The sequence below is a fragment of the Bos mutus genome, chromosome 3 (assembly GCF_027580195.1).
Source record: "Bos mutus isolate GX-2022 chromosome 3, NWIPB_WYAK_1.1, whole genome shotgun sequence".
Taxonomy (NCBI): domain Eukaryota; kingdom Metazoa; phylum Chordata; class Mammalia; order Artiodactyla; family Bovidae; genus Bos; species Bos mutus.
The window spans coordinates 106,750,405-106,767,182 of NC_091619.1; the positions used below are offsets into that span (position 1 = coordinate 106,750,405).

At 45.3% G+C, this 16,778-nt stretch overlaps 1 protein-coding gene across 1 annotated transcript in view; it reads left to right on the top strand.

The window, feature by feature from the left end:
- GRIK3 (glutamate ionotropic receptor kainate type subunit 3) overlaps positions 1–16,778 on the top strand; it is a 252,701-nt gene that overhangs the window by 139,785 nt on the left and 96,138 nt on the right. The window contains exon 2 of the mRNA XM_005893256.3: positions 12,435–12,611. Coding sequence (XP_005893318.1) covers positions 12,435–12,611 — 177 coding nt within the window. The remainder of the gene's footprint in view (positions 1–12,434; positions 12,612–16,778) is intronic.

Sequence of the window (16,778 nt, forward strand, 5' to 3'; positions counted from 1 at the left end):
GCTGGAGGCAGGGCGATCTTCCAGACGCTGACACCCCTGTGGAGCAGGGTCCAGGGTTTGGAGAGAAGCTTGGGTTGGGGCTACATGTAGGGTTCACACCCAGCCAGGGAGAATCAGGTCCTTTCTCTACAGCCATCCAGCTATGTCACTGGGCACATGGCACCCTATCTACCCCTGCAAGGGGCAGGAACCTGGCAGTATGCCTACTGAGGACACCTCAGCCTCAGTTTCCACCTCTAGTAAGAGCCAATCATGGCCAGAGCTGGGGAGAGAGAGGGGCTTGAAAACTGCGGGACCTGGGTGTCTGCCCTGCTAGGCATCTCCATGGCAGGTGGTCTGGAGGATGTTTGTGGGTTTTTTGCTTTGTCACTTAAGTATCAAAGTCCTGAATAGGAATTAGCTTTTAAAAGCAAGTAGTGGGCTTTCCTTGTGGCTCAGCTGGAAAAGAATCTGCCTGCAGTGTTTGAGACCTGGGTTCGATCCCTGGGTTGGGAAGATCCCCTGGAGAAGGGAACAGCTACCCACTCCAGTAGTCTGGCCTGGAGAATTCCATGGACTGTATAGTCCGTGGGGTCGCAAAGAGTCGGACACGACTGAGCGACTTTCACTTTCAGTGCATCCCATGCAACATTTCGGATACACACTCAACAGTTACTCATCTTGGGCTTCCCTGGTGGCTCAGACAGTTAAGAATCTGCCTGAAATACGGAGACCTGGGTTTGATCCCTGGATTGGGAAGATCCCCTGGAGGAGGGCATGGCAACTCAGAGGCAACCCACTCCAGTATTCTTGCCTGGAGAATCCCCATGGACAGAGAAGCCTGGCAGGCTACAGTCCATGGGGTCACAAAGAATCGGACATGACTGAGCAACTAAGCACAGCACAGTGTGTGTGTGTGTGTGTGTGTGTGTGTGTGTATACAGGCACACACTCATGTACTTACGTATGTATTTATTTAACAAATGTATCTCTACATCCTTTCTGTGCTAGATGGTGTTCAACATTGGGGGGGCGGGAAAGAGATGCCTGGCCAACTAAGCTGTGCCCCTCCACCACAGATGACCACAACCTGATGGGGAGGGAGCAGGGCACAGGATACCCAGCACGCGTGAAGGTAGAGAGGATGCATTTGGACTTCAGGGAAGGCATGTTAGTTGGGAACCCCTGAGAGCAGGCAACAAGAGCTAGGATTCGAGTAGTTTATCTGGGAGATGATTCCAGGAAGCATGGTGATGGAGCAGGGAAGCAAGACGGGGAAGGAGAAAAGCCAGTGAAGGAGTGTCATCAGGGGGCTTGTGCTGTGGGAGACTGGGGCTCAGCCTAGCTGTGGACTTTTGAAAAACTGCATGGGTCATGCCCCGGAATTGCACTCTGAGGGGTGAGGATGCCAGGGTCCGTTCACCCGCTCTGTGCATCCTCCACCGAGGCTCTGCTGAGCTCAGCTCCCTGGCTCTTGTGTGCTGTCCTTGCTGGTCTCACCTGCGCCATCGCCAGAGAATGTCCAGGACACAGAAAGCCCAGAGTGGGGGGGGGAGGGCAGAGGAAATGTCTGCAGGTGGCCCCTGGGGGTGGAAGGAGGACATAAAGGACAGTGCCTGTGACACCAGGCTCAGGAGAGATATACGGAAGCCAGGTTTAGAAGGAGGAAATAGCAGGAAAGGCGAGCCAGGCAGAGAAGGAACACACTCGAAGGCAGAGTGGCATGAAGAGGTGGGTGACAAGTGCGGTGACAAGTGTGGTGGACGGAGGTGTCCTGGCGGAAGAGCTGAGGCTGGAGGAGGTCAGGCTGGACCAGGAAGGGCCTCGTATGCCAGGCTTATGGTGGGCCTTTCTGCAGTGGGCAGGCATGCAAGGGGCGGGGCGTGTGACGGCTCCGCCTGTCCAGGAAGTGAGAGAGCCCCACCAGGGCCTCGGAATTCAGGATCATCCTTCCTTCAGCCCCTCCAGCAAGGGCGCTCACGGCCCCTTGGGCCCCTCCACCGCAGCCCCCTTCCCAGCAACCCTGCTCCAGCTCCTCCGCCTGATGACAGCCCATCGGTCATCAGGGTCTCTGGGCAGCACGGGAGCCTCCGGCCATCCTCCCGACACGGTCGATCCTGCAGTATTTGACTTGTGCGTCCCCGAGTTGTACAGACAAAGCTCGGCATATCGCCAGATCAATTAAAACAACTGCCACCGGGCCCCAGGACTCCATCAGGAGCCCTCCCCTGGGCCCCCCACCAGGATTGCAATCCTCTCCTCTCATCCGCTGTTTTTCTGGATACCTCCATCTCAGTTTTAAAGGCCTCCCTGCAACAGCTTCCTTGTCACTGCATAATAATAATTTCTTGTCCTTATGAGGGCTTACAATATGCCTACGATGATTTAGGCCATTTAAGCCTTAAAGTAGAGCTATATTGTAAGTGCTATTAATATCCCTGTGTTCAGTTGATCAGACAGAGGGATGGGGCAGGGAAGGGACTTGCCCAAGGTCACACAGCTCGGAAGTGATGAGATCAATTCCAATCCAGGCAGGCTGGCTGCAGAGTCCACTGGCTTGACTGCACTCCCACCCTGGTTCGGGATCCGGGGTCTTCTCTGATGCTGCCTCTGCCAGGCCCCCACCTCCCTTCATCACCTAATCCCTGACCAGTCCTGGTGATAGAGAAGCAAACCCAGCAGCTCCCCTCCTGTCTGGTCCCCTGCTTCACTCCCTCATCCCGGCCTGCCCAAGCCCAAGTCCTCATCCCCGGGAACCCACCCAAGGCCATTCTCCCCGTCGCTGGTGCCACATTCCTTCCATAGCTCAGCTCTGAGTGGAGACAATGCTGCCTCTTGCATGGAGACATCCATGACTCCCTCTTCTCTGAACCTCCCCAGCTTTCTGTTCACATGGACAGTTTTTACCCTTTTATTCCACAAATCAAAAAATGCTTTGATTTATGCCCCTCCTCTTGTTTCTTCTTCTGAGCTGTGAGTTCCTGAAGACCTGGGAATATTGCTTAATCTCTCTCTGACTCATCTAGTGCCCAGTGGGGTTCCTTGTGAAAGGTTGTAGCCTGTAAACTGCTTGGGGAATGAATGAATGAGTCAACAAACCCACAGGACGGGAGACATTCATACTCCTTGTCTCCCTTCCCTTGCCTAGAACCTCAGAAAGCCCATCCCTGGCCCTTTTCCACTGGGCACTGCTTACCTTCTATAAACCACCTACTATGCCCAGCAGGGAAAGCCAGCCAATGTGTTCCCCAGCTCCTTCCGCTGAGACCAGGAAGCAGCCCCAGAAGCAAGTCCCCAGGCAATGCTGGGGCCCCAGGAGCTGGTGCAGCAGAGAGCAGAGCCTTGTTCTTCCAACCCACAGGCTGCACAGAGCTTCAGGGGCCCCAGCAGGGAGAAGAGAGAACCCTGATCAGAACAGACAGGGAGGCAGCCCCGGGAAGAGGCTGTTAGCAACCACCTTGCTGATCAGTGTCTCAATTAATCTCTATGACACCTTGGAAACTTCAGAAAGAGAACAAAGCAGATTAGAAAAAAAAGAACAGACTCGGGCCCTGGAGGACAGATGCCTGGACAGGTGCCTGGGCCCAGTGCTGGGAATGTGAGTGTCTCCTGGGACTCAGCTGCCAGACAGTGGCAGCACGTTGCAGACCGTGCCTGAGTCTCACTGTGCCAGGGGCTGGGCTGGCTGTGCCAGCCTTTGCTTTGGCAAGGGCCAAATTCAAAAGCACAAAATTGTTCAAGAGAAAGGAAAATCTCAAGATTCTAGACTGGCCCTAGACAGTCCTGACGCCGTGAGCTTAAGTCAGGGGCTCAGTCTTCTGCCTACATCTTCCCTGGGACCTGTGTGTTGTAGACTCTCCAGGGCCACCTGCCCAGAGGGAGTGTGTGTTGGGACAGAAGGAGGTATGGGGTGCCTCCTGGCCCTTCACGATGAGACGTGGCAGGACAGCACCTGGTTGTGAAGGTCACACTCAGCTTAACACAGGCCTCCATAGCTCATCCGAGAGGCGGACGATGCTACCATTTGGGCACATTTCCAGGGACAGAAAAAGCCATCTTAACAATAAGGGTCTTTATGCTCAGGGCAGTCAGAATGTTTCTCAAAACGTCTGACAACATGTCATGATATAGAAGGCGAAGTGTTGGTTGAGCTGGCCCAGCTAGTTTGAGTCCTCCACTCCCACCCAGCTCTATGTTTCGCCGTCTGCATATGAGGTTAGTTTGAAGTGGTGGTTTTCATGATGTCCCTGGTGGAGCCCTGGGAAGGGCTGTGGAGCCTTCTCGGTACCTGTGGCATCCAGCCTTTAAGAGCCCAGAGGACAGAAATGGGTTTGGGCAGGGTGGGCTGGTAATCAAGCTCTCCAGGAAAATGAAGCCCTCCTTTGTAGACCTGCTTGTTCCTGTGGTGTAAACGCACTCTCCATGCCTGATTTCAAGCTGCCAACGGCTTAGCGACTTGCTTTCAAAACTCCTGAAAAGTTAACAATCGTCCCTAACAAACTGGCTTTGGTTGCAGAAGAGAATTTACCGCGTGGTAATTGTCACAACGTCTTTAACCTCCCTGGGCCTCCGTTTTCTCTTGTGTGAAATGGGAGGATAATAGTGTCTATGCAATGGGGTTGTAGGGGTTGTAGAGGCTCTTGTGAGTGTTAATGAAGGGGGTGGAATGCACTCAGCATCATGCCTGGCACATGATCAGTTGTGTTGCTGTTATTATTATAGTTGGTGTTATTTGTTTTACCCATTGGGCTTCCACTCAAGCAAGGTTTTGTTGGAAGAAAACGATCCAGTGCACCCATGCTCCCCATGCTAACATTTTCTGGGACCCATGCACACACGCACACACACATACACACACCCCATCCCATTTCCTCAGCAGCCCTGGTGTCTGCTCCATTTTATTAAAGCAGAAAGCAGTGACAATTATTTTCATAATGAACTGGCTCTTCAAATTAATGCCAATTACACTATGCAATCATGATTAAGATTATGCATTAATCAACGGTGCCAACCTACTTATTAGCCTCTTTAAATAACGATCATGAGGAATGTATAACCATCGTGAGGAATATATGGGAAGGAAGAGAATGGAGATGAGCCAGTTGGATGGGGGAGCTGCCTCAAAGCAGGACGGGGTGCTCTCTCCAGAAGCTAAGACCCAGAGCAGACTTTCTTACATGGGGTGGAGCCTGAGTCAGAACCCGAGCCCATCAGACCCTGAGCTTCCAGACTTCCTGCTCTCCAGAGCCCCCCTGCATAAGTGAGAAAGATCAAGAAGACCAGAAAGGAGAAGGGAGAGGAACCCTCAATAGATGAGAGTTTTTCAATAGATGAGGTTCGGTGCCCCCGTCCCTTCCTCCTAAAGCACTGAAAAGTAAGTGTGGTTGATACTTGCCTTGGATCAATGTTACCCCTGTCTTTGGTCAGGTCTCTCAGATGCAGAGCTTGAGTCAAGGATTCAGGTGCCTAGGGTTGATACGGGGAAGGATGTGCTTTAGGAAAACCCTGTAGGGGAGTGAGCACAGCAAAATAGAGAAGGGGACAGAGCTGGGCAGCCTTGGGTAGCTCTGGTCTCTGTCTGATGTAAGGTGGCAGTGTTGGAAAAGTCTTGGAAGCATACATGCACCACAGTTATACCCACCCTGAGACAAGGGGACCACCCTTTATAGTGATACTGCACCCCGGTATCACTCAGTTAGGGCTGCCCTGGTGGCTTAGAGAGCAAGAATCCACCTGTAATGCAGGACATGCTGGACACTCAGGTTCGATCCCAGGGTCGGGAAGATCCCCTGGAGGAAGGCATGGCAACCCACTCTAGTATTCCTGCCAGGAGAATCCCATGGACAGAGGAGCCTGGCGGGCTACAGTCCACAGGGTCGCAAAGAGTCAGACATGACTGAGTGAGTGAGCACGTCGTCATTCAGTTATTGCCTGCGTTCTGCCCCCAGGGCAGAGGTAAGAGCAGTTCTCTAGAGAGAGGACAGCCGGTGAACAGAACTAAGATTCAAAACCAGGTCTTCTGCATCCAGAACCCACTCTCCGAACCTCTGTGCTGTATCTAAATATTTGCTCTCTGGGTATCCCAAGACATTCAAACTTCAGGGGCACTTTGCCCCTAATGTTCAAGTAGGATGACCCAAGCTTACACTGTGTTTGGGGGATAGAGGTTGAAGGGCAGCCTCTTCCTAGCATCTCTGAGATGCCCTAGGGCTTAAGTTTCTCATCTCCTCTTATTCCAACTTCCTTCTCTGCTGAATTTTCCATGCCCTCTCTCGTCCCAGCTTCTGCACCTCTTTTCCTTTTTCTGCCCCAATTCACCCTGTGCCAGGCTTTGCCCACCTTCCTTCACTGTCCCCAAAGAACGCAAGCCGGGGGTAGTTTTCTGTGACTGGCTTTGGTAAACTATGAGGCTCCTGTAAGTAAGGAGATAACACCACAGCTCAGGCTAAATGGGCACTAAAGTGTTAGCATGGCCTTTCCTGCCGTGAGGTCACTTGCCTTTGCTCCTGGGATATACTGTCCTTTCCTTTCTCCCTGTTTGGGCACACTTCCTATCTACCCTCTTTCTCTTGGGCCCTTCTCACCCATACTCCCCACACAAACAATCAACAGCCTACCTTTGCTTCTTTCACACAGCAATTCAGTACTATAAATGTCTTTTCTTCTCCATCCAGGCCTCAAGGTGCTTTTACCTCTAAGATAAAGACTGCTCTTCACTTGGAAGAGGGGACAAATTGCAGCCCCCCCTGGCCAAATCCAGCCTACCACTTGTTTTTGTAAATAAAGTTTTATTGAAACACAACTGCGCCATTATTTACATATTGGCTGCCTCTCTCATGCTGCAATGGCAGAGTCCAGTAGACCTTCCGGTCCACAAAGCCAAAAATATTTACTGCTGCTTCTTTACAGAAAATGTTTGTCAACCCTTGACCTAGAATGTAGAAGCTCAGAATTTGTTTTGTTTTTTCCTAAATAGCATTGTTTCACCCGTCCTTTAATAACTACTAAGTCCTGGCCACATCCCATGCATTTAGCTACATTGTTTTCTTTCCTCCTGGCAGCAATCAACCTTGGAAATATGTACCCCATTTTGAAAATGGAAAAACTGAGTCTTGGAGAGTGTAACTTCCTCCTGTGACTAGAGCTGGGGTTTGCATTGAGGTCTGGCTGTCTCTGGAGCCTAAGTTGAGAACCACTCCACTCTTGGTTATAACAGCTGACTACCACATGTATGTGCTGCTTATGGTCATCTGTTTATTGTCAGCTGAGTCCTCCTTGAGAGCAGGGGCCCAGGACTGACTTCTCTCATTCCAGCACCCAGTCACAGGTGGGCACATGGCAGAGACCAATGGGTATTCATGGAACCAAATGGTGTAGCCTCTGGGCTTGGGTCTCAGTGACTTGGGACCCCCTCTCTCCTTTCCCCCCGTCAACCTGCCACTGTCTGAGAGGCAGGCAAGGACACGTGAAGCCCTAGGAAATGGCCCTTTCTCCCGTGATCTTTGACTTTCATTTGAGATAGGACTCTGTAATGGCTAGTTTTCTCCCTAGACTTTCTTGGGAAAAGATTTTTTAATGTTTATGTTTTAAAATATTAAAAATAATACTTATTCACTGGAAGTAATTTGGAAAAATCAAGAAACTACAAACAGCAAGATTAAAAGTATCTATAAATCTCTCTTCCCAGAGAAGCTCACTGGTACCATGGTATGAATCCTTCCAGTCTTTTTTCTGTAACTGTAGTTACGTGCTTTTCATTTGATAAATAGGTTTCATACTGTAGTATTACTTTGTTGCCTTTCAGGGGAAGCAGAATGAGCATTTCCGGTATCATTAAGTATTTTTTAAGAGCATTTTTTAAAAGCTTTTTTCCTTATTACCAAAGCTCTTCTTCATTGCAGAACACTTGAGGGAGAAAAGCACTAAAGCAAAAGGAATCCATTATCTTTTTACTTTCTAGAAAGAACTTCTGTTAACATTTTGGTGTATGCCCTTCTGGTATGTCCTTTTTGATTTTAATTGGAATTGCATTAAATTTATAAATTAATTTGAGGAGAACTGACATCTTTACAATATTGAGCCTTCCCTTCCAAGAGAAAGTTATGTCTCTCCATTTATTCAAGTCTTCTTTTATGTCCCCCAGTAAAGTTTTGTAGTTTTCTTGATATAGGAATTGCACGTTTATTGTAAAGTATTTTATTTTTTTGCGGTTGCTTTTGTGAATAGGGTCTCTTTTTTCCCTTGTAATTCCTCACTGTTTATTGCTGATTTATAGGAAGGCTATACATTTTTCTATATACGTTTTTATGTGCTGGCCCCTTGATGAGCTTTCTGTTTACTTTCTACTAGGATTTGATATGATTCTCTTGAGTTTTTAAGAAAATGGTAATAAGCATCTTCAAATGATACTGTGTCTCTTCTCTGATTGCATGACTGTGATTTGCTATTTTTACCTTATATACCACGATTTTGAAGGCAATTTTATCATGGAAGATATGCTTATATAAGCTTGTGCTTAGGAAGAATGGGATAGTGAATCCCTGTGTACTTACCACCTGGACCAACAACCCATGACTTTTCCTATCCTATCTGCATCCCCTTCACTTCCACTCCGCCCATATTATTTTGAAGCAAATCCCGGACACCACATCCTGCCATCCTATACCCTGACTGTTAATGCCTGCAAGTTGTTCTGCCATATGGGTGGATTTTAATACATTGAGCAGTCTTCTGCTTTTGAACATTGAGTTGTTTCTATTTTTTCAATATTATGTCAAAAATATCCTTATACATAAATGTTTATGTGTCTCTAACTCTCTAACTTTTTCTAAATTTGTATCTGTAGAAAGTGGAATTACTGGATCAGATGGTATTTTGATCACTTATTTTCCTTTAAACACATACACACCATCACATGATGGCTTTTCTGATTAGAAATATAACACATGTTCACTGCAGAACTTTTTGAAAATACAGAAAAACACAAAGAAGGAAATTAAAGTCATCCATAATCCTTCCACTCAGAGAGACCTACTCAACATTTGAGGAGGTGTTCTTGTCTTGATTTACGGATGTGCTGCACCCCCACACAGACTCACGTGCGTGCACACTCTGTGTTATGACTGTAACCCGCTGGAATACCAGCATGGGGGTGGGGCGAATAACAGATTTATTTGTTCACTTTTTTAAACATTCAAAAAAATCATTTTTCAAAACAGTGAAACAACCTGGATACCCATCAACTGGTGGTGAATGGGTAAATAAATATGGTACAGCCATAGAAAGTAGTACTGTTTAACCATAAAGAGAGATGAAGTACTGATACGTGCTACAACAGAGATGAGCCTCAGAAACATTATGCTCAGTGAAAGAAGCCAGATGCGGAAGACCACCCATAATATGATTCCATTTAAAGGAAGTGGCCAGAAAAGACAAATCTCTAGAAACAGAAAGTAAATTAATGGTTGCCTGAGGCTGGAGCATGGAGAGGACTGAAAACAATGATTGACTGTAAGTGGGCACCAGGGATCTTATAGGGTTGCTGGAAATGTTCTGAAACTGGATTGTGGTGATGGTCATGCAATTTAGTAAATTTACTAAAAATCATTGTACACCTAAAATGGTGAATTTTGTGGAATTTCTCTATGTAAATAATACTTCAATGAAGTTAATTTTTTTTTTTTACAAATAGAGGTTTATATGGGGAAAGTAAGCAGAAAGAACAAATTAAGAAATCTATTACCTAGGACTGTTTACTGGTGTTGCTTTGAAATGTCTTCTCTTCTTTTGTCACTGACATAAATCCCTCCTCATCTTCCTTTTTATTCTTCCTTCTCTAACGTAGGGTCACACTGCATCTCTGCTTTATAACTTTTGTTTTTCACTTAAAGCTATATCATGGATATTGCCCAATCATTAAATGTTAGCTATTATATGGAAATATATAGCTATTTCCATGTAATAGTAAATGAATGGCAAAAAAAATTGCCATTCATTTACTATTTCTTTGGTGTTGAGTGTCTTTAGATCTACCTCCTTTCACATGATCTGTGTACTCATTGTTGAATTCAGTTACTAGAAACGGAGGTGTTGAGTCAAAGATCTGCAAGTTTTTAAGCCTTTTTATATATTTCTAACAGCCATCAAGGAAGGAGGATGTACTGGCGCCTACTTCTACCAACAGTTAAGCAAATGTCCATTTCTGAATGCCCTGGGCAGAGCTGAGTGCTGCCGTGTATTTATGCTTGTCAGTGGGACAGTCAGAAAACGGCATTTCACTATTGGGTCAGACTGTGTTTATTTGATTATTAGTGGGAATGTACATTTCATCATGTATGAATGGTTCCTTTGTATTGTTCTTTCTTTTTGTGCAAAGCCCATGCTTGCTCTTTGCATATTTTTCATTTGAGTATTTGAGTATTTTCATTCGAGTATGTTCATTTCATTTGAGTATTTGTCTTTTTAAAGAATTTTAAGTGGTTTTTGTAAAATTAGAGCATCAATCTTTACATGTTACTGATATTATTTCCAAGTTTGTTTACCATTTAATTTTGTTTATGGGGGTTTTGAAATCTACACATTTTATATTGTCTCTATGAAGTTATCAATCATTCTCCTTCGATTTCTGACTTTATTGGAAGGCCTCCACCACTTCAATATTATATAATATTCACCTATATTTATTGTCTTTTTGGTTCTTTTATAGTGTTTCTTCCCCTTCCTTCCCTTACTTCCTTGCTATTTAATCTTACTCCATCTGAAACTCTTTTTCTAACTTATTTTATTTAATTTTTTAACTTTACAATATTGTATTGGTTTTGCCATATATCAACATGAATCCGCCACACGTATACACGTGTTCCCCATCCTAAACCCTCCTCCCTCCTCCCTCCCCGTACCATCCCTCTGGGTCGTTTCAGTGCATGAAACTTTTTTTGATATATGGCTTAAGATTGGAATCTTACATTTCTCCCAAATAATTGAATAATTGTCTCAGCACAATTAATGAATAATTCATCTTCTGCCTTCTGATTGGAAATAGCCATCTTTATCATGTCTTAAATATTTATCTCTACTAGAGCCTCTTTCTGGGGATTTTATCTCATTCTATTGACTTATCTGTGTTTTCATATGCCGTTAGGGCTTGGTTTTAATTATTTTGGCATCATGATATATTTTAAATCTGGCAGTGCAAGTCATCTCTCATCTCTGTGTAGGCTGTCTCCTGTTTAGTCTTCCAGATGTATTTTAGAGCTGTTTTGTCAAGTGAAAAAAAAGTGTGTATATATAAGTGTGTTTGTGTGTGTGTACATATATATTCTATGATTCTGATTGGAGTCACATTAAACTGAAAAAGTAATTTAGACACCTCTGTCCTTGACCCTGTCTACCCACCATGACCTCTGTCCTTGACCCTGTCTACCCACCATGACCTCTGTCCTTGACCCTGTCTACCCGCCATGACACGCTTCCTCATTTAACATGCCTCCTATTTTCACGTCTGTCACCCAAAGTCTTTGATTTTGTTGCCATTTTTAATACTGGAGTTGGTTCATGATTAGTTATTTAATATTTGCTGATATTGCAAAGGAAATCCTTTGGCCATTAAGTTTTTGCTGGTTGTTGTTTATTTAAAGTAACACTTAATTTGTGCTCACTGGTCACTGAACTTGAATCTCCTGCTAGTTCTTATTGGTTTTCATGTTAAGGGATTATTTTAAGAGTTTTTAGGAAGGCATTTATATCATTTGCAAATAAGAATGTTTTTCTTCCTAAGAGGTGTGCCTCCAAGTTATATTTCCTTCTTATCTCAGTGGTTAATGGTGTAATGTAACTCTCTGCACACCTTCTCTTTTTTCCCTTTAATGAGCATGCCTCTTGTGTTTCACCATTAGTTGCTATTAAAGACCAATTTGAGCTGAAGATGCTTCAAGTGAGTATCTTTTCTAGAGCTAGATTATTAAGCATTCTTAACAGCAGTAGATATTGAATTTTATCAAATGCCTTCCTGCATTTTGTGAGTTGATCATGTTTTTCCCCTTTGAACTACTGATGCAATGGAATGATATTCATAGATTTCTTTATATTGAACCACACTTTACATTCCTGAAATACAACTCTATGATCATGGTATGCTATCCTTGTAATAATATTCTGGTAAATTCTACTTGCCAGCATTCTACTGAGAGTTTTCATAGCAACATTCATAAGTTGGTCAGTTTTATTTGGATCTGTTTGTCAGTGTCTGTTATCAGGAATTTGCCAGCTGAGTGAAATGAACTAGGAGAATTTTCATATTTCTTATGCTCCAGCACAATTTCTACATAGGGGGATTACCTGGCATCTTATTGAACATTTGGGGGAAGAATCTGGCCCATAAAACCTTCTGAGCCAAGCATATTTCTTAGCATACCTCCTCCTTCACCAGCACACACAGTTTTCCCCATCTCTCGCAGGAGGAATCTTTGAGTATGCAGACGGCCCCAATGCCCAGGTCATGAACGCCGAGGAGCATGCCTTTCGATTTTCTGCCAACATCATCAACAGAAACAGGACTCTGCTGCCCAACACAACCTTGACCTATGACATCCAGAGGATCCACTTCCATGACAGCTTCGAGGCCACCAAGAAGGGTGAGTGTGCTGCCCCCACCGTCCTCTTTCTGGCCTTGGGGGGCATGGGTCTGTGTTTGTTGTCCAACGTCCTTAAAACATACCCAGTCTCTGGCTGGGTTTGGGGATTAGAGCTTTTCTGCCTGGTTTTTGGAGCAGCCTCAGGCCCCGTTAGGCTTAAGTTGAGTCACCTCCCAGGAGCAGTGGTTTGCCCATCAGGAGTTCCCAGGCCACAGGCAAAGGCCATGAAGGGCCTTGGGAAGGGGTGGGGTATTGAGGGATGGAGTCTGAGATGGGTGAGGAGGCAGCCCAGGTCTTTACAGCCTCTGAACCAAAGCCAGCATTTTCACATTTACTTCTTTCATTGAAATCCTGCCCAGTAAATCGGTATTTAAAATATATATAAAACAGATTATGTAGAGATTCAAACATGCAACATTTACTTGCCATAAAAGGACTTGCTAAAAACAAAAACAGCTGTGTCTGTGGCTGCAACAATTTGACCCCAGTGATGGATGACACTTGAAGTCTGACACTGACCTCAGCTTAAGTATGTTTCCCTTTTTTTTTTTTGCTACATTATAACAATAAAACCATAATTCACAAAAATAATTGTAGTAAATCCAATCAAACAGTTTTCACCATGCTGCTGCTGCTGCTAAGTCGCTTCAGTCGTGTCCGACTCTGTGCGACCCCATAGACGGCAGCCCACCAGGCTCCCCCGTCCCTGGGATTCTCCAGGCAAGAACACTGGAGTGGGTTGCCATTTCCTTCTCCAATGCATGAAAGTGAAAAGTGAAAGTGAAGTCACTCAGTCGTGTCCGACTCTGAGAGACCCCATAGACTGCAGCCTACCAGGCTCCTCCATCCATGGGATTTTCCAGGCAAGAGTACTGGAGTGGGGTGCCATTGCCTTCTCCAGTTTTCACCATACCTGAGTTTTAAAAAATCAAAACTAAAATATTGGGCTATATTCTTTCACGGTAGTGACGTGTTTACAGTAAACTCTAATGCCTGTACAGAAAGGACTGGAGAACTTTATTCCAAGATCCTCAAGGAAAAATCATGGTAATTTGTCAATACATGAATGAGCTACCAGTTTCCAATGTGGCATATAGCACATCTGAGTATACAAGTATGCTCTTTTGTTACTGTCTTTTAAAAATACCACATACATATATTTAAATGGAATTTAATTTAAAGGCCTAAATAACTTTGGGAATAACTTCCATAGAACCCTAGAGGTCCATGGAACTCCATTTAAAAAAACCCTCAGACCTAAGGAGTCTTGGTTCCCAGAGATAGCTAGGTCATTCATCCCATAATATATTTTTATAGACCCTCGCTTTTCTTCTTCAAGGCCCTTATCACAATTTGTAGTTAAATCATTGTGGATATTTAATGTCTTTCCCCTCCTTGCCAACACCACTGAAAAGAAGTTTCTCTCTTGTTACCTGATATAGCCTGGCACCTAAAAGGCTGGCATATAGTAAGTGCTCAATGAAATGGCCATTGAATGAACCCGTGAATGAGAGGTATGAGGATAGGGCACAGGAGGCTGAGCATCACTGCCCGGGACCACTGCCCAGGCTGAGCTGACTGTGATATCCATGCATCTTGGGAAGACAGCCCATCCACACGATCCCCTTGGTCTTTCTAAGGGCTTCGCAGTAGCTAATCAAGGTCTCCTGGGCTCTCAAGTGCAGACCTGCCAAGGTGCTGCCTGCTCCCAGCTCTTTTGCAAAGCCCCATTGTAAAGTAAACCTCTCCGTACAGAAAGGCAGAGCAGCATGGGCTTGGAGCCAGACAGCCCAGAGTTGCACCCTGTCCACTCTTAGTTGTGTGACCGTGCACAAAATACACAGTGACTCAGTTTTTCTCATCTACAAAACGGGCACACCTCTGTGATTAGAGCAGTGCCTGCTTCATACAAAGTACCATCAGACTTTGTTCCTTTTACACTGGTTGCCTTGCTGTCCGCCCACTGAACCATCAGGTCAGAGGCTTCACACCTTCAGGCACTTTCCCGTTGGTGGTCCCTGTCTCACCCACCCTGCTCCTCCTTCCCTTGTGCACTGAAGATCGAGGGGTCTCTGATGTTGAACACAGCTGTCACTGAGGTTTTTGAGGCCACTGCCTCAGGGCCAACCTGCACACAAACTACAGGCACCCACCCTGCTAGCCTTGAAGAGTGGTCCTTCCCCATCACTCCATCACTCAGCTTCTCTGGTGCTGGCGTGCTCTCCTCCCTACCTCCATCCTCCTAGCCATCTCCCAGCAAGCACTGCGGCTAACACCATGCAGTCAGGTCTCCATCTCCCTGCTGAGAGTCCATGCTGGCACTCTCTGCCTGGCCTTGTCCAGCTGGAAAATGGTTGACCTCAATCAAAACTGCTCAGTGAAAAGGTCAAAACACAAAACCGATGCCTGGAGACAGAACACAGAGACCTGTATGCACACAACCACCCCAGAGGACCAGGCTGTGCCTTCTGTCCATTTTCCCTAAAATTCACTAAAAGGCTATGATGACTCTCTAGTGGTGTGCAAGCCATTCAGCGCAGAGACCTTGCCCAGCAGTGAGCCAGGAGCAGAGTTTCAGAGCCTGCCGAGGAGCTTCCTACTTTCCCTAAGTAGAATACCAATATATACTTCTCTGAGTCTCGCTTCCTTCACCCTTCAATAGATCTTGAGATTCATCTCTGTTGTCAGATGTAACAGTAGTCTCTTGTTATTCATTGTCGCATAGTATTCCATTATATGAATAGGCCACAATTTTTAAAAAGCAAATTTACTGTTGAGCATTTGAGTTGTTTCCATGTGAGGCCACAGAGTGGTCCTGCTGTGAACATTCTTGCTGATGTCTTTTGGGCACAAAAGCGCACATTTTTCACTGGAGGCATGCCTTGTTGTTGTTCAGTCGCTCAGTCATGTCCGACTCTTTGAGACCCCATGGAATGCAGCGTGCCAGGCTTCCCTGTCCTTCACTATCCCTCAGAGTTTGTTCAAACTCGTGTCCTTTGATTTGGTGATGCCATCCAACCATCTCATCCTCTGTTGTCCCCTTCCCCTCCTGCCTTCAATCTTTCCCAGCATCAGGATCTTTTCCAATGAGTCAGTTCTTCGCATCAGGTGGCCAAAGTATTGGAGCTTCAGCTTCAGTATCAGTCCTTGCAATGAACATTCAGGGTTGATTTCCTAGGATGCATACCTAAGTGGAAATGTGAGGTCATCCACCGTGCATCTGTTTAGCCTAACAGTTTTCCAACTAATTGCTGTACCAATGAGCACCCCATGCCCCTGCAGTAAAGCAGGGCAGTCGTGGTTGCTGTACGTCTTCGCTAACTTGTGCTGAAGTATGTTTTATTTTTGGTGGTTTATGTGGTGGACGTCTCACTGTGGTTTTACTTTGTATTCCCCTGATGACCAGAGTTATTGAGCATCTTTTCATATGCTAATAGATCATTTGGAGCTTCTCTTTCCTGGAGTGCCTTTTGGAGGCTTTCAACCACTTTTGAAAATTGAATTGCTTGTCATTTTCTTATTGATTCGTAGGAGTCTTTATACATTCTGGATACGTGTCCTCTGTTGCGTATACGTACTGCATATATCTATTGCCAATGAGCTTGCCTTCTCACTCTTAGTAGTATCTTTTGAGGAGCAAAGTTTTTCATTTAAAGGAGTCCAATTTATCAATGTTTGCCATTATGGCTAATGCCTTTTGTGTTCTGTTTTTTTCTATCCTAAGGTCATGAAGATATTCTCTTATGTTCTCTTCTAGAAGTTCGATTGTTTTATCTTTCAGAGTTAGCTTTATGATCTGTGTCAAATTGGTTTTCTGGGTAGGGTGGGAGGTATGAGTTGAGGTATATTTTTTCTACATAATGCTGGTGGGAGTGAAAACTGGTTCAACTTCTCAGGAGAACTGTGTGAAAATATTTACTAAAGTGGAATATATGTGTGTAAGGATATTCCTAGCCACTTTCTTGATAATAGCCAAAGTTGGAAATAAAGGAAAGGTCCATCAACAGCAGAATGGATAGATGGGGGAGGGTACAGTTATACAATGGAATTGAATCAGCAATAAAAACAGAAGCAACTCTTGCTATGCATACCATCATGGATGAGGCTCACAGACATTGTTGAGTGAATGGACAGTGATTACTTTTGGAGGAGGGAGTCCAGTGGATA